Genomic DNA, 22,711 nt, shown 5'->3' with positions numbered 1-22,711 from the left:
TATAACCTACATAAACGACTCTGATTTCACCACAGCTTTTTGGAAATACAAGAAGTTAAGCACCAAGACATTCAGACAGGCAGCAGTGCCCCCTCACTGTGCCCAAGGCCTGTAACGGCTTTACTCGCAGCCGTTCATCACGGTGTTAAGAGGCGGACTTGCCGCGCCTGATCCCCGAGCCTGGCAAAAGCCCTGCGGGAGCCCGCAAGCGCAGCGCCACTATCGAACACTTCAGGTAAACAGTAAGAAGAAATTATTTAAATAATAAGTTATTTAAATAATAAGTTATTTAAACGCAACTTCGGGGCCTCCGCCGCCAGGACCTCCAATCACGGCTGGCCCCGCCCCAGGCCCCGCCCCCAAGAGCAGACCCGCGCCACGCTCCCGTGCGGGGAGAAGCCCCGCCCGGCGTACGCGGCGCATCCTCACAGGCTAGCGCCACCCGCTGGCCCCGCCCCACCCGCCTGGCCCCCCTCTCTCGCCCCGCCTTCTTCCCGCCCCCTGGCGGCAGCCCGCCAATCCCGAAGGGCGATGTGGCTTCTTGCCCTTGGGGGCCTTCCTCCTGCCTGGCCACCGCCCCCTTTCACGGGGTGGCTGCGCCTGAACGGCGTGGCAGCCGGCGGTTGGTGGCCCCGGACAGCCAATGGGGGAGAGGCACCTCAGAGCGGGCGTCTAGTTTTACGCGCGGCGGCACGCACGCCCTCCGTTTCGGCAGGCCGCGCTCGTGTCGTGGAGCGGTAGCCAATCAGGGGGCGCGGCGTCCGGTGCGGGCCGGAGCGGAGCGCACTGAGGAGCGGCGGCGGGATGAGGCCGAGGGGGCTGTGGGTGCTGCTGCTGCTGTTTGGGCTGGCCCAGATCGCCCTCCTGGCGCGGGGCGTGGCGGCCGAGGAGGACGGTGACGGAGGTGAGTGCGGGGGATCCGGGGGGTGAGCGTGGGCAAGGGGCAGGCTGCGTGTGGGTGAGGTGGGGAGCGGGCTGGCGGCGGCGACCGTGAGGCGCCTGGTGCCTCGGCCTCCGGTGCGCGGGCTGGTTCCTCCGGCGAGACAATCACAGAATCACAGCATGTTAGGGATTGGAAGAAACCTCGAAAGATCATCTAGTCCAATTCCCCCACCGGAGCAGGAACACCCAGATGAGGTTACACAGGAAGGCGTCCAGGCGGGTTTTGAACGTCTCCAGAGAAGGAGACTCCACAACCCCCCTGGGCAGCCTGTTCCAGTGTTCTGTCACCCTCACTGAGAAGAAGTTTCTTCTCATGTTTAAGTGGAACCTCCTGTGTTCCAGCTTGCACCCATTGCCCCTTGTCCTATTATTGGTTGTCACCGAGAAGAGCCTGGCTCCATTCTCCTGACACTCACCCTTTACATATTTATAAACATTAACGAAGTCACCCCTCAGTCTCCTCTTCTCCAGGCTAAAGAGACCCAGCTCCCTCAGCCTTTCCTCGTAAGGGAGATGCTCCACTCCCTTCATCATCTTTGTGGCTCTGCGCTGGACTCTCTCCAGCAGTTCCCTGCCCTTCTTGAACTGAGGGGCCCGGAACTGGATACGAGGCGCGGGTGCCTGGCCCCGGAGCTCGGCGCTGCGGGGAGCCCGGGCGCTGTGCAGCGCCGCCGGGGCTGGGCTGGCGGGACGCGACACCCTGCAGGCTGCTGGGCTGAGCCGGCGGAGGCAGAGCGCTGATCCCCCGCCCTGAAGGTGCCGATATCTGGGAAACGCTACTTGTTAAAGTGCTGCTCGTCTCTCCTCTGTGCGGCAGCTCTGCCTCACCTCTTATAAACACGGAATTTAAAGCTAGTAATTAGCCATGCTGGTAATTAGTGGCTTTTAAGTTACCAGCAAATTCGCAATTTCATTATCCGATGGAGCACTCTTTTATTTACCCCTTAATTCGGGGGATCTGTGCACTCTGTGTGTTTCAAACTGATTGTTTATTTTTCCCAGAAGGAAGGCCCTGTGTTGCTAGTTTCTTGGTATTTCTTCCCGTTGTCTTTGGATTTCACTGATATGTGTATCCTCCTTTACAAAATTAGATGAAACAAAGCTGCTCTGATTTATGAAATTTAGTGCCTGTACGTAGGAGGCAGGCCTTTGAAGGTGCTGCTTTTTTGCTGACATGTGGATTTTGATAAATCCTACATCCTATATTTCCTACATTAACACTGCTGTATGTTAAGTATTAGAGAGTGTTCAAGGAGACGGGATTATGGGTGACCTCTTGAACTCCTGTCCTGCAAATTCTTGCTCAGTGAACAGGTACTGCAACTTGACTAAATGCTTTTCTTTCAGGTACCTTACCTGTGTGACCAACTGCATGATCTGTAGGGATCAGGGTTGGTTTGTTTTTTTTTTTTAACAGGATATAGCATCTTCAGTAAGGAGATACACGTATTTCAGCTTAGAATTAAAGAAAACCTTCACAGGATGATTCTGTATTATGCTTGTTTCTCTGGTTTTAACTAGAACACTTGATTTTCATCACTTTGCAGCATGTGGCAAACCCCAGTACTGATTTCCTCTACTACCTTCAAATGACAAAGTGACACCTGTGATGTTACAGTGAAGCCTGGGTCCTGTGGCTGACAGTAGAAGCTCAGCTGTCTCATGGGCCACGCTCTCATCAGTGTTGTTCATGTGTGCTCTTCTTCTCGTTATATTCTTGGGATCAAAGATGCATAGTGATGACACTATTTCCTCCTGTGTGGAAGCTGAAGACTAATCCATTGCACAACTTATATAATTTTCCTATTTCTATTGGGTATCTCAAGATGGTGTATATATCATGAACTAGGTTTTACTTAGCCTTTGCTTTAAAAATGCAGGTAATAAAAGTTTTCCCTTTTTGCACTTGAAATGCAGAGCTGTTTGAAGTTGAACAAATCTAATTTGCAACCAGCAAGTAACCCTATGTAAATTGATTGTTCAGGAGATGAAAAATTCAAATGAAAGCAGGCTTGTTGCACTGTATGGTTTTGGAAGTGAAGTTTGACTAGGATAATGAAGCAAATATGCTCACAGCAAGGTTAGCTTAGGTCATGACCATTACACCCTTTGCATCCTGACGAAGGGAAAGGAAGGATCGGGTAGAGCTGGGGTGTCAAACTCATTTTCAGCAGGGGCCACATCAGCCTCACAGTTGCCTTCAAAGGGCCGGATGTAATTTTAGGACTGTATAAATGTAGCTACTCCTATAGGAGTAGCAGGAGTAGGTGTAGAGGATCTGGTGTAGAGGATCCACTACAGAAAAGACTGAGGAAGACTGCTTTCATAACAAATGCTTTTGAATGCTCTGGCAACAGATTATAAGACTTCAGCATTTCTGAAAACTGACTTCATCCAACTGAGAAATGATGAAAGATCAGTGAAGTTACTGTAAGAATTAATTTCTGTTAGAGTAGCTGTCATCTTGAAGAAGGCCTGCCAGCCAGCAGCGTGTACCTGAAGTCTTAAAATGAGTGTCATCTTCATCATGTTTTTTTGAGGTGTTTAATAATGTGTTGAAATGCTTTGTTGGAGTCAAAGGGAGAGGTCCATATTTTACTGGAGGGCAGGTTTTAGCCACAGTGTCACTGATCGGTTTGTCCACCTGCTTTCCAAGTAGCTTTAAGAAACAAAGACACTTCAGTTTGGGTTCAGCGATTTTATTTTCATGAGCTTTCTTATGCAAATATTTATTAGCTACTTCTGCCATTTCGGGTATCACAGTTAGACTCATTCTATATCTGTTCTCTTCAAATTGTTGTCATTAATGCAGAGGGAAGTTTTTTGCTCTTAATGAAAAAAGCCCCATTTCTCCTACACTTGGCCAGGTCCTTGAAGCAGGTCTTTCAGTCCCAACACTAGAGGGCACGTCAGAGGTAGCTATGATAACCCTAGATGTCAGTGAAGCTGGAGACTAAAGAGAGTGAGTTTGCACTGTTAAGGACAAATTTTTAGGTGTGGTTAACTTGCTTTTTGGAAATGCATGCCCTCCTTAAACCAGCTGAGAAAAGCTGGAGTCCTGTTGTTACGTGCTATTGTCTTGTTTCCATCTGGGAGGAGGAGGAGGAGGAGTAGATGTGTATAATGCTTGTGACAATGTATCACTGTCAAGGAAGTTTTACGTTGGCAGACTACACAGACACTCGCGGTGAAATAATTTTAGTGGTGGATGTTAGATCTAGGAGTTTAATGTTTTCCAGTTATGCAGGATGTTTTTGTGGGTGATAGTTTATTCTCAGGTTTCTAAACCATCCCACAGTAGCTGCAGTGGTCTTTTTCTCTTTTTTGGAGGTGGGTAGTTAGCATAGTAAGCAGGAATGAGAGTTGCAGCCTTGTGGTTAGTTTCAGAAATGCATGAGCAGAACTGGCTGGCTAGTTTTGCTCAAATTCGTTTGTGGCAGGAAGAATCAAGTCTGAAGCAATTTGCTTGGAAAAGCAATGGACACTGCGCAACTCACTGGGAATTCAGGCACAGACCAACCATGAACACCCTGCAGTGAAACGTAGCCCTCAAAACTGATGGGCACACATTAAGCAGAAGTTTCAACTGCTGAAAGCCCCTGAAAACCAGCTTTTTCACCAGTGCAGTCCTGTAGGTACATGGCTGCTGTGGGTTCAGTCGCCCTTCTAGTGCAAGTACTCAGAGGCAGCAACACAGGAGGCATTGTTCGCATGCAAGTAGTGCTTTTAGCTGCTTTGTAGATCAGATGAAACAATAGTAGTTATTAAAGAAGCTTAATCTAGGTGACTACTGTTGTGTGATAAATGATCTCCTGTGATCTCTCCCCCCATCAGAAGCTTTAATATTTTTGTGGCATATAAAGTTGGGTTCTAATTAAAATTAACACATTTTTCTCCAGGGACACATATTGTTTTCTGAGATCATATAGGCTTATTTTTTTAATAAGTTCTTCTAACAGAAAAATGGCTATTGCAGTTTAACAACATATTTTTTCTCGTATGAGCTTGTTCCTGTGGTCTGCCATTGGGTTTTCAAATTCCAGGTGAAATCAGAGTATTTTCAGAATTCTTATCCTGAATAAGTAATTTACATGTACTTGATTTGCTGTCCTACTGCAGTAATTTCTGTCAGCTTAGTCAAAAGCCAATTAAAGTTAAGTAGAGAACAGTTTTGAGCAAGAAACTTTTTTTTTTTTTTTAATCCTGGCACTCCCAGGAGTTGAAAGGGCCTTAGCTTCATTGTTGCACAGTTTTCATTTGGCATGAGGCATTTTCATTACTTGTTTTATGACTGAATTCCTTTAAAGTCATTCAAGGAGGTCTGCTTGCCTCAAATGATAGCAGTTTAAAAAGAAAAAAAGTTTAAAGGGACATCTGAAAGATCAGATATTAAAGAAACCATCTTGAATTCCAAGCCAACGAAGGCTGAACCAGTTGAAATGTCCTGGCTTCAGATTTCATGTACTAACTTTGCTTTGGTAATTTAGCAAATCTGCTTTCTCCTTGAAAGGCCTGTTCTGGACCAGCGGTTTTGGTCTCCTTAAATCAAAGGCCTCCCCAAAAGTTCTATGGAAGAAGTGTTCACTCCATTTATTTTGGAAGAGTACCTCACATCTGCCAAGTATATAGGAATGGATTTTCATGGGACTCTTGTGACAGTCATTTACTTATTTGATTTTACACTCACTCTGCAACCTGGTGCTGACCCAGAGCAGAGTCATGCTCCTGTGGATGGAAAGCCTCTATAATGAATTGAAGACCTGAAACATCACTGTAACTGAAAGCAAGATATACTGAGATGACAGGGGATGGGATTGAGCAGTCAGGAACAGAAACATAATTTTGAAGTGCTGCTTCTAAACCACCTTGCAAGTAGTGAAAAGATAGCATTTGAGTTTATAGCAATCTTGTCTGTTTATTAGACCTTCAGAGAGGCAGAGCATAGCGATTGTGGTGCTACAGATGTAGCAAGTAAGGGTATAACAGAAGCATTGGGGACAGATAACATCTGCTTTTTTGGTACAAGATACCTAATTTTTCCAACCGCAAATTGCTGGGCTTGAAGGACAGCTGTTTTGCTGTGTGATGGAGGGCTTCTCTTTGAATTCGGGTGTCATCTGCGTGTCCTTCTTGCCCAAAAAAACATGTCTGGTGCCACACTTTCCACATTTCAACAAGCTGCCCAACAGGTAGGGATTGTCACATAGGTCTGTATGCATTAATTCTTGTTGTGTCTGTTTTGTTAGTTTGTCCTGAAGAGTGAAATACATGTTGACACTTTACTGAGATATTGATATTGTTAGCTGGCATAGTGTGGACAAAGATGGGACTGGTCAAACATCAGAGTCCAAGCTCTTTGCAAACTGAGGTAGCTGTCATGTGGAGCAGGAACTAACCTGTGCGGATACTTTTTTTTAACCACAGGATATACTTAATCCATCTTTAACCTGGTAGTGTTACTTTAGTGTTGAACTTGACACAATCTAATCCTTATTGCATTTTTACTTTTCCAGAATCTGTTACAGAAGACACTGGTGATGACAGTGATGCTGCTGATGAAGATGACGAAGACGACGAAGATGATGATTCTGAAGTTAAAGAAGAAAATGGCGTATTAGTCTTGAATGATGCGAACTTTGACACCTTTACTGCAGACAAGGACACTGTGCTGCTGGAGTTCTATGCACCATGGTGGGTTCACAGCCTGTGGTACCTCTTTGGATGCAGGATGGGGTGGCCGTTGGGGGCTTCTCTGACAGGACACATTCCTAAAACGTGAGCTTGGGTTGCAATTTTAAAGGTGACGTAGGAGTAGCTTACCTGCAGGAGAGGCACTGGACTCTGCCGTCCAAGGTAGGAGGCAGTTCTGGTGGTGTGGAGGTCCCTATGCAATGCAACAGAAAACAGCCTGCTCTTTCTGGTTCCATTCCTGCTCTGTGCCTGTCAGGGAACACAGACAGTCCCAGTTAGCCCCAGAGAAGTTATGCAGTAGGGTGTTGCAGCCTGCTATCGTGTCCTTGTGCTGGCCCACTAAGAACTTGTGTACTTACTCTTCTAGATGAAGGAATGTAGAGGACTTCCTTAGCAGGGGAATTGCTAGAAGGTTTTCCTGAAGTTCAAATTGCTGTCCTTGCCAGAAGAGCGTGGTGTGAGTAAGGACATAGCTTGTTTGTATTATCAATTTAAACAGAGCCTCGTGCATCTACCTGATGATGATAATTCTGCTGCTGTACCAAGGTACACAGAGTAACACTGGTGTGCTCAGGAGACCTACGATGGGTTTACCTGCATACAACTGAGACAAAGACTTCAGGCCAGAATGTATCTTGTCTTGCATTTTTATGGATGAAAATAGTAGGGATGGTTAGTGGGGGAAAAACAAGGGTAGAATAGATTTGCAGTCAAATTGCTGAGTTGATTTTGCAGCCAGAACCTCTGCATTAGTGGTTTAGTGATCTAAAGAAGACATACTCATTTGTCCCTTGTTAGTCTTCAAACAGAGGGGCGAATATGATCTTGCTTGACATGGATTTGCATTTTAAATAAAACCACTCTTTAGAGGTAAACCAATCCCTGCTTGCCAGTAGGTACTGTTTTTGCAGCTGTAGTTTGCATGAAAACTGAACATGAAGCTTAATATATCTGAGCAGAAAGATGTGTGGTCATCACAGACTAAGCATCTATCTTCTTTTTCTTCTTCCTGCCAGTTGAGAGGCTGAGTAGTGCAGGCTGTCTGCTACACAGAACTTTCCTACTTTTTTTTTTTCTTCATTTTCCTGGTTTTGTGTTCAGCTTGTCAAGCTTTTCTTATGCTGGTATCCTCTGTCATGCCAGCTTTTGCAGCAGAAGTCTCTCTTCTCACCAAAGATTCTGGTTTAGCCAGAGAGAGAGCAGTTGCTTTGATGCTGTGATGGGTATGAGATTTCAATAGGCCAACTTAACTACTGGTTCATTTTTCCCTTAAGTATCTGCTTGTATCTTCCTCTGACAGGTGTGGGCATTGCAAGCAGTTTGCTCCTGAATATGAAAAGATAGCCAAAACTCTGAAGGAAAATGACCCTCCCATTCCAGTTGCCAAAGTAGATGCTACAGCAGCCACTTCACTAGCAAGTCGATTTGATGTCAGTGGCTACCCAACCATCAAAATCCTGAAAAAAGGCCAGGCTGTTGACTATGACGGTTCTCGAACAGAAGATGGTAAGTACTAGTCCTTTGCAATTCTCTGTAAGAAGACAAGAAGTGTGTTTTCTTTCTTAATGTGACTATTTTGAAGGACTTCGATCTCAAGTTACTTAAGCAGAATAATATTATGAAGGCTGAAATTTTGCCTGCCTTCCAAGTTGGCTGCATGCTAAAGGCCAAATTTGCAGGTAGTGGGTAGTGCTGTTAGTGATGGAAGGTTTCTAGAAATAGGACTTGACTAGAAAAGGATAGTTGCTGAAGAATCAGCTATTAAGAAACTTCTGGTCTGTATATTGACTGTATATAAAACCACTTGTTCTTGTGTTTTTGCTTAATTAATGTGTCCAACCTCAGTCAGAGAGGAAAAACAACATTTTCCGTCTGTTTTGAGATGGAATTCACGTGCTGTGGTGCTGCAAAGTATAGATCAGCATAAGTAAGATGCTCTATGGGTTGAAGAGAAGACCTTCTTGGCAATACCAACAATGAAATAAAGCACAGAAGAGCTTGATTAAGAAGGTGTTCTCATGTAAGCTTGACATGCAAGCTTTGGCCTAAGACCATGTTTGCCACTCTGATTTTAAACTCTTGATACCAGCTGTTGCATTTGGTATGATAATGCAAACTTGCTAACTGAGCTGTTGAACTGTATTTCAGCAATTGTGGCCAAAGTAAAGGAGGTTTCTGACCCCAATTGGACCCCTCCACCAGAAGCTACCCTGATATTGACCCAGGATAATTTTGATGATGTCGTGAATGGTGCTGACATAATCCTGGTGGAGTTCTATGCTCCATGGTAAGCACGAAGGCAGCCACCTGTACTTCCCTAGCACAGCTGGCCTGAACACGCTTGGTGAACTTGTTTTCTGTTGTTATGCCTCTTTTAAAGAGGCTTGCCTTGTGCAGGTATGTGTAGCTCTGGTGTAGCTTAGTTCTAATCCAGAACTAGGATCACATTACAAATTGCTTGACTAGAGAGGATCTGTTGCTCAGCAAGGGGTGATCTCCAAAACTTCACTGAAGATTCTCCTTATTTGCTAATTTGGGAACATTTTGAGAGATACTGAAAACCAAAGGGTTTGGTCCTTGGTTTAAAAGTGACCTCTAAAAATGAAACTACCTGTAGTAATGTGGGGCCAGACATAGAGGCTAGTTTGAGGTTGGAGAGTCCTCTGTAGACTGAATGACCCCATTTCTACTTTTTCCATTGTGGAAGGCTTAACTCTGCCAATGCAGAGGTAGAAAGTACCTAGCAGGACCCATGGCTTGTAAAAACAGCCCTCCTCTCTCTTCCCCTAGGTGTGGACACTGCAAAAGGCTTGCTCCAGAGTATGAGAAGGCTGCCCAGGAGCTTAGCAAGCGCACACCTCCTATTCCCCTGGCTAAAGTCGATGCCACTGCTGAAACTGAGCTTGCAAAGAAATTTGATGTTACAGGCTACCCAACTTTGAAAATCTTTCGCAAGGGCAAACCTTATGACTACAATGGTCCGCGGGAAAAATACGGTACTGTATTTTTTGCTTTTTCTTGTTTTCTGAGGATTTGACCACAAATGTTTTGACGTGCCTATAGGACTTGCAGACTAGTTAACATCATAGCAATGGTAGTTGGGGAAACCTGAAAAAATGTGCTCTTACCTGCATAGGCCACTAGTATTAATTAGTCTTTAATCCTCGTATCATCTTATGGTGGTATTATAAGCTCCTTTTGATATGAAGTAAAACACACATGGCGAAGCAGTGGCAGTACGAGTAAATGGGCAGCCTTTATTTGCACTGGAGTGTGCCATAAGGACTGGCAAAGTGCTCAATATTAGGTTTTAATAAGAGAGAAGACTTAAGATTATCCAAGTAGAACTTTGGCTTATAGCAGGGTCAGGAGATAGTGAAGGGTCCAGAATTTAAGAAAGGAAGCTTACTTGAAAGATCAGCTGATATGCATGGAACTGGTGCTTAGTCACCTCTTCTGAAACCAACCTGAAGGAATATCCAGAACTGCAGCTTTAAAATCTTGGACAGAGGTCTTGCTGATTTCATCTTTTAGTTGTTGTGGGAGGGCTGCACAGAAAGAAAGGTGTCTGTGGAAAGTGTGGTATTAAATGATGTTGTGGACTGAATGCCCGAACCTTTCAGTTTAATACATGTTCTAAACAACTTTTTGGGGGTGGGATTTTTTCACAGGTATTGTTGACTACATGATTGAACAGGCTGGTCCTCCATCCAAACAGATTCAGGCTACCAAGCAGGTACAGGAATTTCTGAAGGATGGGGATGATGTCATCATCATTGGTGTCTTTAGTGGTGAAAATGACAAAGCCTATCAGCTATATCAGGAAGCAGGTAAAGAATGTTTTAAAATACTAATGTGTGTTTTGTTGAGATTCTGTCCAGGACTTTGGGCATGGAGAGATACTTTATTTCTGCTCTTGGTTCAGTGGAGGTGGTTGGAGAGGAAAAAGAGGAGGGAGATGGAAAGATGATCTTTCACTCGTACTCAAGAAAAAAGCTCACACCAGGTTGTGAGGCTGTAACTAACGTATCAGCCAGTTAGAGGAGATAGCTTCTCTTGGTACTGTGTCCCTAAAAACATGCAGGCTAGAAGGAAGCAAAATTCCAAGCTGAGGAACAAATCACAACTTCTTGGCTTAAAGCCTTGCTAGCTTTGTCATCTGCTATTGCTTGTTTCCTATCTGACAGTTCCAGAGGCTGGGCTCTCCCACACTTGTTTGGGGTGGACGGCCTGGAGAAAGAATCATCATCCATCTCTGATCAGTTTAGCTAAACCATTCCTAGTAATGTTTATTCTTAAACTGCTTTGACATGACACATTTACCGTCGTTTTAATGATATTGGCTACCACACAGAAGAGGCTAAGCACTCGAAGTGCTCAGTTGCTTTGATCTATCTCTGTGTCTCACATGATCAAAATACTTGCAGCCATTCTTCTTTTTTGCCAGAGCCTTGAGAGCAGTATGGGCAAGTCGTCTCCTGGCTATACCTGCTTCTGGGGCCGCCATCATTTATAGTTTAATTAGGCGCTGATTTGGTTGCTCAGGCATGGCAAGATGTTGTCTACCTTGACTTCAGCAAGGCTTTTGACACTGTCCCAAAATATCCTTATGGGTAAGCTCAGGAAGCGTGGGTTGGATGAGTGGACAGTGAGATGGACAGAGAACTGGCTGGATGGCAGAGCTCAGAGGTTGTGATCAACAGTGCGGAGTCTGGTTGGAGGCCTGTAGCTAGTGGCGTTCCCCAGGAGTCAGTACTGGGTCCAGTCTTGTCCAGCCTATGCATCAATGACCTGGATGAAGAAACTGAGTACACCCTCAGCAAGTTTGGTGATGATATGAAACTGGGAGGAGTGGTTGATAACACCAGAAGGCTGTGCTGCCATCCAGCCAGATCTGGGCAGGCTGCAGAACTGGGCAGAGAATAACCTGATGAAATTCAACAAAGGCAAGTGCAGGGTTCTGCACCTGGGGAGGAATAACCCCAGGCACCAGTACAGGTTAGGGGTGGAAAGTAGCACTGCAGAGGACTTGGGAGTCCTGGTGGACAACAGGTTGACCATGAATTCAGCAATGTGCCCTTGTGCCAAGAAGGCCAATGGTATCCTGGGGTGCATAAGAAAGAGTGTGACCAGCAAGTCAAGGAAGGTTATCCTGCTCTGCCCTGGTGAGGCCACCTATGGAGTACTGTGTCCAGTTCTGGGCTCCCCCATTTAAGAAGGACAAGGCATTACTGGCGAGTGTCCAGCAGAGAGCTATTAGATTGGTACAGAAGTAATTACAGTTTTGGACCGTTAATTTTAAATCATTATAACTAGGCTCAAACACATCTTTATTGATCAGAACAGGAACCATTACAATCAACACACTTTTGCCAAAAATAAGTTTGTTTATTTCTGTAGCATAAAAATGCGTGCTTCAAGATTTGACAAACTCTTGGAAAGTGTTTTCTGCATCCTGCTGTTTGTGGAAGCATTTTACCTGGAACAAGTTGTCGAGATGCTTGAAAAAATGGTAGTCAGTTGGCGAGAGGTCAGGTGAATATGGTGGATGAGGCAAAACTTCATAGCCCAATTCATTCAACTTTTGAAGTATTGGTTGTGCAATATGTGGTTGGGCATTGTTGTGGAGAAGAATTGGGCACACATTTATTTAAGAATGTATTCCAGTATCACTCAGGAAATTGCAGTAATGCAAAGAACACGATTCCTTTTGCACCATCCTAATACAAAGATGATTAGGGGTCTGGAGCATCTTTCTTAGGAGGAAAGGCTTAGCGAACTGGGTCCATTCAGCTAGGAGAAGGCTGAGGGGGGACCATATTTATGCTTATAAATACCTCAAGGGGAGGTGTCAAGAGGATGGGAGCAGACTCTTTTCAGTGGTGCCCAATGACAGGGTAAGGGACAACAGACACAGACTGAAACGTAGGAGGTTCCACCTGAATATGAGGAGAAACTTCTTTACTTTAAGGATAACAGAGCACTGGAACAGGCTGTCCAGAGAGGTTGTGGAGTCTCCTTCTCTGGAGACATTCAAGATCCGCCCAGACACATTCCTGCGTGATCTGCTGTAGATGTACCTGCTTTAGCAGGTGGGTTAGACTTAGATGATCTCCAGAGGTCCTGTCCAACTCCAACCATTCTGTGATTTTGTGAAGATAAAGAACTGTTTCCCAGACTGCCCCAAAGCAAATGGATTGACTAGGTGACCTTGTGAATTCCTTTCCAACTCCACTTTGTTATTTGGGGGAAATCCAAAAGGTTGGAGGCTGATACACAGTGAAACAGCTAATTGTTTATGTTTTGGAAGCTGTTCAAGGTTTTAGATATGTAGAATATCTCATCAAGTAGATGGGTTGTTGAACAGCTACTTGAATTGTATGCATTTTCATATGCTTCTCACCCCTGGATGAGAGCTGTTCTCCAAGACTCTAGGTTGTTCCATGTCCCACTGAATGAAAATGGGAAGAGAGTTCCCCTGCAGTGCAGTGCAGCCTCAAGTTTTCAGTCAGGAGGCTCTCTGTTCACTTCTTGATGACTTTCTTCTCCTTAACCTTAATTTTTCAGCTAACGGTTTAAGAGAAGATTACAAGTTCCACCACACCTTCAGCAGCGAGATTGCAAAACTATTGAAAGTATCTCCAAGAAAACTGGTTATCATGCAGCCAGAAAAATTTCAGTCGAAGCATGAGCCCAAGATGCATGTTTTGGATCTTAAAGTGAGTAGCTGGTCCAAAGTAGAAGGTTTGTGCATGGATTTAAGGTTCTCTTTCTTTGTATATATGAGCAGTTGGCATCTTCCTGTTGGAAGTACTCCCCTAGATATGAGACAGCCTGTTTGTAGCCTGGAATTCTGTTGCTTTGTTTGAGAAAGCTTTATAAAATAAACCCAGAGGTTATGTAATCAAATAATGATTTCCCATTACAATATTCAATTTAAGTGTAGAATACTAAATTGTCTCTAGTGCTCAAGAATTTGAAGAACAAGGTGATGGCATTGTTTATAACATGCCCTTCTTTCTCATTCATGCATGCACCAATATTAGTTTCCAGTACTGTGTAACAGAAATGCCACTTTAATCCATTTTTCTGAAGGTTCTTTCCATCTTTTTTTTTTTAAAGCAGGACTCTACAGATGGATCAGAAATTAAAGAGCATGTGCTAAAACATGCTTTGCCTCTAGTTGGTCATCGGAAGCCTTCCAATGATGCTAAAAGATATGCTAAGCGTCCTCTAGTGGTTGTCTATTATTCTGTAGACTTTAGTTTCGACTATCGTGTTGGTAAGTTAACTAAGATTACCTTTCCTCCACTTTGGGAGGAAGCAAGCAGTAACTAGAAATTACTAATCCTATTGTGTTCTGGTTTTTCAGCTACTCAGTACTGGAGAGGCAAAGTCCTGGAAGTGGCCAAGGACTTCCCTGAATATGTGTTTGCTGTTTCTGATGAGGAAGATTATTCTTCTGAAATAAAAGATTTGGGTCTGCTTGAGAGTGGAGAAGATGTCAATGTCGCCATTATGGATGAAGGTGGCAAGAAATACGCGATGGAGCCAGAAGAGTTTGACTCTGATGTACTTAGGCAATTTGTACTGGCATTCAAGAAAGGTACAGTTTTGCAAGTAGGGTTCTCTGAGCCATTTGCTTTGTTTTACTTTCCAAGAGTTTTTCCTGAGGCTATGACTACAATGAAGTCGTATGTGAAACCTTACAGTTCTCTATGGCTTAAAGCTTTTGGATATTCCTTGTAGGTTTGTTTGTGGTTTTCTCTTTTTTTTTTTAATCTCAGTTCATTAACTTTGCTTGGACTATGTGGCATCTAGCTATATTCTAACAATGAGCGTGTTTGGCAAACCTGAAATGTTCTTGCAGCTTTAAAGTGCAAGCTGATCATTCATATTTGGGACTAGTATAATAAATCACTGTCTAATAAGTTGTAGATGGACAACCATAAAAGAGGGAGAAAGGTTCTAGGGAATTGTGAAACAGGCTGTTGCCCATATTTCAGAAAGTCATTGTGCTAAAAAGTCACCAGCAAGCTAGCCCGTGTTTCATGCAGAGCTGAGTTCATTTACTGGTGCAATGCTTTTTCCCTGGGGGGAGGATGTGCTTCTACCCTTTATTTTTGGGAGAGAGCATAAGGATTGCCCTCACTGTATTCTAACAATGGTGTGTGTTTTGCTTCCTTCTAGGAAAACTGAAGCCTATTGTGAAGTCCCAACCAGTGCCAAAGAACAATAAAGGGCCTGTGAAAGTGGTAGTGGGTAAAACTTTTGATACCATAGTAATGGATACAAAGAATGATGTTCTCATAGAATTCTATGCCCCATGGTGTGGACACTGCAAGAAACTAGAACCTGTGTATACTGAGCTAGGCAAAAAATACAAGCATGAGAAAAATCTAGTCATAGCCAAGATGGATGCAACTGCCAACGATGTGATGAGTGACCACTACAAAGTGGAAGGATTCCCTACTATCTACTTTGCTCCAAGAGACAAGAAGAACAACCCTATTAAATTTGAAGGCGGGGACAGAGATTTAGAGCATTTGAGCAAATTTATAGAGGAGCATTCCACAACACTCTCCAGAACAAAAGAAGAGCTTTAGATAAGATGAGGGTCGTGAAGAATAATTGTTTGTACATTGTAGTTAAAAGCAAGTTACTGACAAAACTTGTGAGAGAAGAATTAAGCAGTTTGAGCAAGGAAGTTCTTGAGCAGTAAAGCAATTACAGTATCTTTTTTTATATGGCAGAAAAGTTTTTCTGGACTGAACTTCTCTGATATGAATGTCTTATGTTAGCTATGGTTTTGATCTTTGGAGAAAAATACATCCTTTATTTTTTGTGACTATCTTGAGCTTGATTATTTTACTCCAGTAACTTTTTAAGTTAAAAGGTATTCCAAACAAAAAAAGAGAGAACCAGATCCCTCTGCCAAACAGATTTCTTTGTCTTATGTGTTGGTATGTTTACTAGCAGGAGCAGTGTTTTGAGCCTTTCTTTCGTCTGTTATATTTCTGTGTACTTACTCATATGACTACATCACTGTATTCATTGCTGAGGGTAAGAATGGGAGTTTTCTAAAGTGTGGATGAATTATTCAGTCCTATTGAGATAAGTAAGACACGGTGACTTGCTACCTGAAAGTGCTCTACACCTGTCTGTAGAGAGGGTGATGGTAAAATAGCAAGTTTTTCTAATTTACCTCTCTTTACTAGTGCATATTGGCCCATTTATATCTTAGTCTTCCTAAGTATGTTTTGGAGTCATTGGAGTGTGGCAGAAAGAGCATCTAGTGGGTGGTAACACTTGGATGCTGGTATCAGATCTGTGTTACTGTCTCCTTTCCTTTTGCAGAGAGGAAAGTTTGGTAGTGATTCTCTGGGGAAGCAGACTGAAACCTTCTGGTGGACTTTATTCCTGTGGCGGTTCCTGCAGGTACAAAGGGTGATTGCATCTACTCTGTGCTCCACTTGGCAGTATGGGCGTTTAAAAGTGGATTTCGATCTTGAATGTCCCAGTTCAGATACATTCACAAATTTATGGGCCATGTTGGGATGGCAGGTTTGTATACTTCAGAAGCACTGTCTGCCTCTTCTCAGAGCTGCGATGCTGTGGTGTGTATGACTTGAGTGTCACCGAGGTGGTTTTGATCTGTATTACGTTTTACAGGTAGCGTTTCTCTCCTAGCAGCACTGTTTTCTGCCTTGAGAAAGACCAATATCGTCAGTCTTCTTTTGGCATTTCCTTGTTGTATTAGTTTTCAGCTTTTTGGAGGGTGTGCAAATCTAAACCCACTGCCCAATCCTTTTTTTTCTGGGGTGATGCAGTCTTCTATGTAGCATGTCCAGGAGGTGCCTGTTAAGGTACTGCCCAAGGACCCAAAAGGGCCTGCAAGGGGGTACGTAATCCCGACATAATTTCCTGCTGCACTGTGCATCCCTGTTGAAGGGATGTTCTTCCCTGCTGCCTTGCCAGGGGACTGACTGTTAACGACCTGCCCAAGAAAGCATGACTATTCGATTATCCTTGCAGAGGTGTTTAAAGCTGTGCAAAGGCTTTCTCATAATTAACAATTTATCTGAAGCTAGTGAACAAAGCTCACCAGCAGATTATGAATGAAGGGGATGGTATCAAATCTCTGAGTGCTGGGATGTGCTTGAATGCTGTGCAGCTCCTGTTGTTTAACAGCAAAAGCTGAGAATTACTAAGCAACTGCTGAGGATCAGCTGTCAATTGCTGCCTTGTGTTAAAGCAGTATAGTCTTTCACTTCAGGCCCTGGCATTGTCTGTCTCCTCTTTTCATGGTAGAGGGCTTTTTATCTACTGTCCTTAAATGTACAGATATGTGTCAAGCTTAGGCAATATTTCACCTACAAGACTCTTACAAAGTTTATTATTTTCCCATCATGTGCCACTTCTGTTTGCAGCTTTTCTGTAGAGCCCTCAAAGGCCATGATCTGTGCTAACTGTCTGTGCATAGGCAACAGGATGAAGATCAGACTTAGCTGGGCACCAGCTTGCACTAGAGGGGACTTCTTTCAGCTTTAGAAAGTACACATAAGCCAAGTAGCCAGTTCTGTCCTATCTGCAAGTTGAGATCAACTCAGTTCTGTGAAGAAGTAGGCACAGACTTTTACATCACTTCTTAAACATAGTTAAGCTTATATCCCTGGGCAAATACCTCCCTTAATACTCCAGGGAATGAGTAAATTACACCTGCTTATTAGTTAGCTGCATTCTTACAGGGATTTATTCCAAAAACAGATGTCACCTAACCAACAAAAGGACACAAAGAAATATGGAACATGTAGAAGGGAGGGTGAAAAGCCCCTTACTGGTGCTGGGGACTACAGGCAGGGCTGAAGCTTCATTCTTCTTGGGACAGTAAGTGTTAAAGTTGACCATAAGAGTTTCTCGCCTCTCTTCTTGCAGGTTCTAACTTACTAACATCATTGCTAATGCTGTCCTGTTTTCTGTAGTCTTCTTCCCAGCAGGAGCTGACACCACTCTGGGTTGAAAACAACCTCTCCAGCCTGCTGGGAGCTCTCGTGGTATCAAAGGCACAAGGCCCAGGGGAGTATCCAAGATATGATTGCATGGTGCTCCTGCCATCTTTCCCTTCCTTGACTTCCCAGTGGAGGCTGCCTGGTATACAGTTATTTCAGTGCTGTGCTCAGAGACCTGAATTTTGTTCTGGAGCAGCAGGGCTTAAGTCAGAGCTAAATAAGGAAGAGGAATACACTAGTTGTAGTATTGCTAACTTAGTTTCTTGACAACTGTGAGCTGGAGGAGCAGGTAGTGTTACCCCAAGTAGGTTATGGGTTTGCGTTATGAGTAGTAGAGGGAATGAGGATTTGATCCGTCTTTACAGTAGTGTCATCTGGCTGCATTTCCTGTGAGTCCTTGGCTGTGCCGCACACCTTTGCATCTGCACCCCGTAATTGATGTATTTATCTTGATCACTTCCCAGCAAGATGGGGATACTGTTGCCTCTCAACTTTGAGCAAAGTCAGACATGAAAGCAAGCTGCTTTCCTTAGCTCTGATACCCTATGCCCTCCTGTTTGCACTATCAACATCACATTGACTTTCTGTGAAACTCAATGTGATGGCTACATTATTAGGTCTGTTATCTCTCTGTAGAGAGATAAAGCTCTCTATCTGAAAAACTACATTAATATGATTGCCTTTTAAGGGGAACAGATCACACTATCTTTTGGAATTCATTAAATGCATTATGCATGTCTGCTTTTCCCTTCCTGGTGAATTAGGATGTTTTCCTAAGTATTCTAAACTCCATTAAAGTATTACCTAAGTGCTGGTGATTAGCTTTTTTCCCTTCTTACAGAAGGAAAAAAAATGCAGAACAAGGGAGCTCCTGTCACTTGCTCTTACCCACACCTGCACGAGTATATGGCATCATTCTGATTATAGTTCCAGGTGGAAGAAAGCCTGCAATTTATACTTCGGCACAGGACCAGTTTGTGTAGTAATAACAGCTCCCAGGTGGGCTCCTTTGCTGTGATTAAGCTGTAAAAAGGCACCTTTTTCAGTGCAGAGCAGGGATCTGTGGGCAACCCTAGCTGAAGGCACTGCAATACTGTAGCATCTTGCCTCTGTTGCCAGGTATTTCAGCTAGTAGTGCTGCACAGCTTGTGTATGGAGGTGTTGCAGGAATCACTGCACACCACTGCAGTGCATTTGTCGGGGAAGACTCCCCATTACCAACTATGAAGAGCTCCTCCTTTCCTGCATGGACCTGTGGTGGGTCGCATGAAGTCATGCAGACATGGGCAGGAGGAGGGTTTTCCTAGCATGCGTGACCTGTCTTGATATCTGTGCCCAGAATCCCACAGAGCTCACAAAGACAGTTTGTTTTCTTTGGAGGTTGCTCTGTGCTGAAGCCTGTTCCTTTAGAATCAGCTGCGCATGCTTTCAGAGGCCACAGACTGTCATGTTAATGTTAGTGCTGGAGTTTCTGTGTCATGAACAGCTGGTTTTATATGAAGCCACTGTACTGTTATCTGACCCTTTGCAGCATTGCTTTCTGCACAATTCCTGAATGTCTGGACAAGCTCTGTAAACACAATGTCTTTGCAGAGGTTGGGTGAGACTGCTTGGGTCTGGAAGGACATGGCCATTCTCCAGTTTCATTTCTGTGTATAGAGAGGAAGAGATCTGTTCTGTGAATTACCGTGAATCCTTACTTCAGAAAGGTGGAAGTTTCAGTTTCAGAAACGCTGTTTGTTCAAATCCCAAGCTGTGTGTGGCTTGATTAACAAAAACGTAAAGGAGATAAAGCTATATTTAATCCAATCATGCAGAGAAGACCCTTATTGCAATTGGTAACCCAATACTCTGATAGATTTCCTTATGCTTGGGTTTTGAACTGCTGGTTGTTTATAGTAAAAGCTGATTCTTGTCAGCCTGCTTTTGATTAATGCCATTCTACTTGATTTGTCTAAGTTACAGGAGCCTTCCTGAAATTCAGTATGTTTCGCCTTACAATAGGTGAGAATTGTTCTGCAATACAGCCTGGTAAATTGCTGCTCAGAAAGACAGAAGCAGAGTAAGAAAATACAAGAGAAGGTGGGCTCAGAAAAAGGCAAATAATGCAAATTTCCATAAAGTCAGAGAAACCAAGGCTATATAGGAGCATTTGTTCACCTATTCTGAATACTTCACATATCAGGCCACAAGTTTTCAGCTGTTTACTTTCCATATTCAGCTTAATAACTTGTATTTAATCCATGTATCTGTTCTAAAAAAAGTTTGCAACACAACCAAAGCTCCACAACTCTATTAAGAGCTGATGCTACACTAATATTGACTTCTGAACCACAGAATGGATTCAGGAGATGGAACACGTCTCTTGGAAGTGGTACTGCTTTGGGTAATGAAAGCAGTTGTGCATTTACTTGCCTTGTGAAATATTTCATGTTACTTCTGCTTCTGCCTTTGGACAGTAGATTTTTAGTCATATTTTAATGTGGAATTTGGCTTTTCTTTTGTGCTTTGAGTTGGTTTGGGTATTTTACAGTCTCACGATGAGCTAACAATGGAAGGATAGCCAGTAGAACTCCACTACCTTAATTAAGCTGTAGCTATTCCCAACCAGCAGATCCTCCCTGAGGGCCTAGAGACAGGTGCATTGAGTGTTATTCAAGATCCTTTCAACAAGTGGGAAGGAGCAGAAATAGAGCACATAACTACAGCAGATGCAAATCAAGAGAGGTGCTTATTGGTGTACTAACCAATCCATTGAAAAGTGGCCTTACTAATCTGCCTGCCTCTTTATTTTTGTGAGAAATCACCCTTAATGTTCAATTTGGACAAACTCGCCAATCTTTAAATAGAGAAGTCACATTTTAAATAAAAAAGATCACAGTGGGCTTTGTTTTTCATTCTTTTACTTGCATGACAAGTATCAATGAGCAATTCTGTGCTTGAGTGGGGTTTTTTTCCCCTAATAATGCAGCCTGTTCTGCTGAGAATTGTGGGGATGGTCAGCCTTCAGCAGACATACAGTACTTAACTTCAGTCTGAGGGGATCCTGTTGAACTATGGATATATAAGGAACAAGTCATCCTCTTGGCTGTGGAACACTGCACTCTGAAACTAACTTGTTGATGGAAAACATACAGCTTGGAAAGAGGCTATTAAGGTAATGCATAGAAAAAAATCACTACACATATGTAACCATGAGTAACAGGCAATACAGCTGATTACCCATATATGCCAGTAGCAAATAGAGATCAATAACTATAGGAGTGCAAGGAAATCCGGGAAAACATTTAGTCTGAGATATGCATCAGCTCAGACATAGAATAAGTAGACTAGTATGAAGATGTTCTAGTGGGAATTGTAGATCTTGCGTTACTGTTCGGGGGAAAAAACAAAAATGAAACTGGACTGGTTTGAAACATTTCTAATTTTCATCTTACCACTAGCTCAAATCAGTAACCAATTTATACCACACATTTTTAATGGTGATAAAAGACGGGAGGAGTGTTGCCTGACTTGAAATGTGCTTCTTGAATAGGCAAAGAAACTAACAGCTAAATGTAGTTACTTCATAGACTTCGATTTCAGAGTCCATCAAATGCATTTAAAAATACACTGCTGGACTCTTGTTTAATGTCAGAAAGAAGTGATTATTATGTTGTTCTCTGCTATCTACAACATTTCTGCTAGGTCAAGTTTTTTTTTTTTTCTTTTATTATATTGAACGGAGTGTTGACCTCTTGCAATAAGAAGGATCTATCCATCATTATGGTGGCAATAAAGTTTTCGTCATCCCAAGTCACAATTTATTAAATCCAGTAAAAGAGTCAGTACCTAAAAATTAGTTGACTGGTTCCTGCAGTGGAATGTCAAGTCTGAAGTTTGATATCTGGGATGCACCTACAGGGAAAAATCTTTCCGGATGGGGAAAATGAAGCGCCTCGGACAAGATCTGAAACAAACAGGTGGAGAGTAAGAGGCAATCAACCTCCAGCCTGCAGGAGATGCTGAAGAAAGAGCCTGAAAGCCACCTCTCTTTCAGGCTTAGGTAGATTTTCTTGATCCTTGGGAATGGGCTTGCAGTCTGTTGTGATCCTCAGCACAGAGCTCTCTCTGGAAAGAGAGTGACTGATGTGCTGCATCCAATAATTTCTCCTTAAGCGGGAGATGTGCCCCTCCATGATTTCTGTAACAATGGTTATAGCAACTGCCCAAGGTCAAGGAGGTATCTTCCCCTTTTCATCCTAAAAATTATCAGATACGCATCTCTATTGAGAGTGTTATAATGCAATACTTAATCAGCTGACACATAGAATAATTTTGATTGGAAGAGACCCTTAAGATCATCGACTTCAACCATAACCTGTGTCCCTAAGAGCCTCATCTATACCTGTTTTAAACTCCTCTGGGGATGGTGACTCAACCACTTCCCCAGGCAGCCTGTTACAATGCCTGACAACCCTTCCCGTGAAGAAATTTTTCCTAGTATCTAATCTGAACCTTCCCTGGTGCAACTTGAGGCCATTTCCTCTTGTCCTATCACTTGCTACTTGGGAGAAGAGACCAACACCCTCCATGCTACAACCTCCTTTCGGGTAGTTGTAGACAGCAATAAGGTCTCCCCTCAGCCTCCTTTTCTCCAGGCTAAACAGCCCCAGTTCCCTCAGCTGCTCTTCATAAGACTTGTGCTCCAGACCACTTGCCAGCCTTGTCATCCTCCTGTGAACTCTCTCCAGCACCTCAACGTCTTTCTTGTAGTGAGAGGCCCAAAACTGAGCACAGTATTCAAGGTGGGACCTTACCAGTGCCACGTACAGGGCAACCATCACTTGCCTAGTCCTGCTGGCCACACTATGCTTGATGCACGCCAGGATGCTGTTGGCCTTTTTAGCCACTTGGGCACACTGCTGGCTCATGTTCAGCTGGCTGTTGATCCTTTCCTGCCAGGCAACTTTCCAGCTGCTCTTCCCCAAGCCTGTAGTGCTGCCTGGTGTTGTTGTGACCCAAGCACAGGACCCAGCACTTGGCCTTGTTGAACCTCATATAGTTGGCCTCAGGCCATCGATCCAGTT

The 22,711-nt window shown here is 43.6% G+C and overlaps 1 protein-coding gene across 2 annotated transcripts; it reads left to right on the top strand.

Annotated features, from left to right (window-relative positions):
- The first annotated feature begins 658 nt into the window (after positions 1–658).
- Positions 659–21,364, top strand: PDIA4 (protein disulfide isomerase family A member 4). Of its 2 annotated transcripts, none has more exons than XM_065628966.1 (10): positions 659–904; positions 6,456–6,633; positions 7,934–8,139; positions 8,782–8,920; positions 9,424–9,629; positions 10,305–10,463; positions 13,201–13,352; positions 13,759–13,915; positions 14,006–14,239; positions 14,824–21,364. In XM_065628966.1, exons 1-10 carry the CDS (start codon positions 805–807, stop codon positions 15,237–15,239), a joined length of 1,947 nt encoding a protein of 648 aa, XP_065485038.1. In that variant the 5' UTR covers positions 659–804; the 3' UTR covers positions 15,240–21,364. The 2 variants fall into 2 exon arrangements, with proteins under 2 accessions (XP_065485038.1, XP_065485037.1); XM_065628965.1 differs by having other exon boundaries at positions 13,756–13,915.
- Positions 21,365–22,711: the final 1,347 nt, after the last annotated feature.

This window comes from Caloenas nicobarica, chromosome 2 (assembly GCF_036013445.1).
Source record: "Caloenas nicobarica isolate bCalNic1 chromosome 2, bCalNic1.hap1, whole genome shotgun sequence".
Classification (NCBI taxonomy): Eukaryota; Metazoa; Chordata; class Aves; order Columbiformes; family Columbidae; genus Caloenas; species Caloenas nicobarica.
This window is presented reverse-complemented; position numbering and strand designations above follow the sequence as displayed.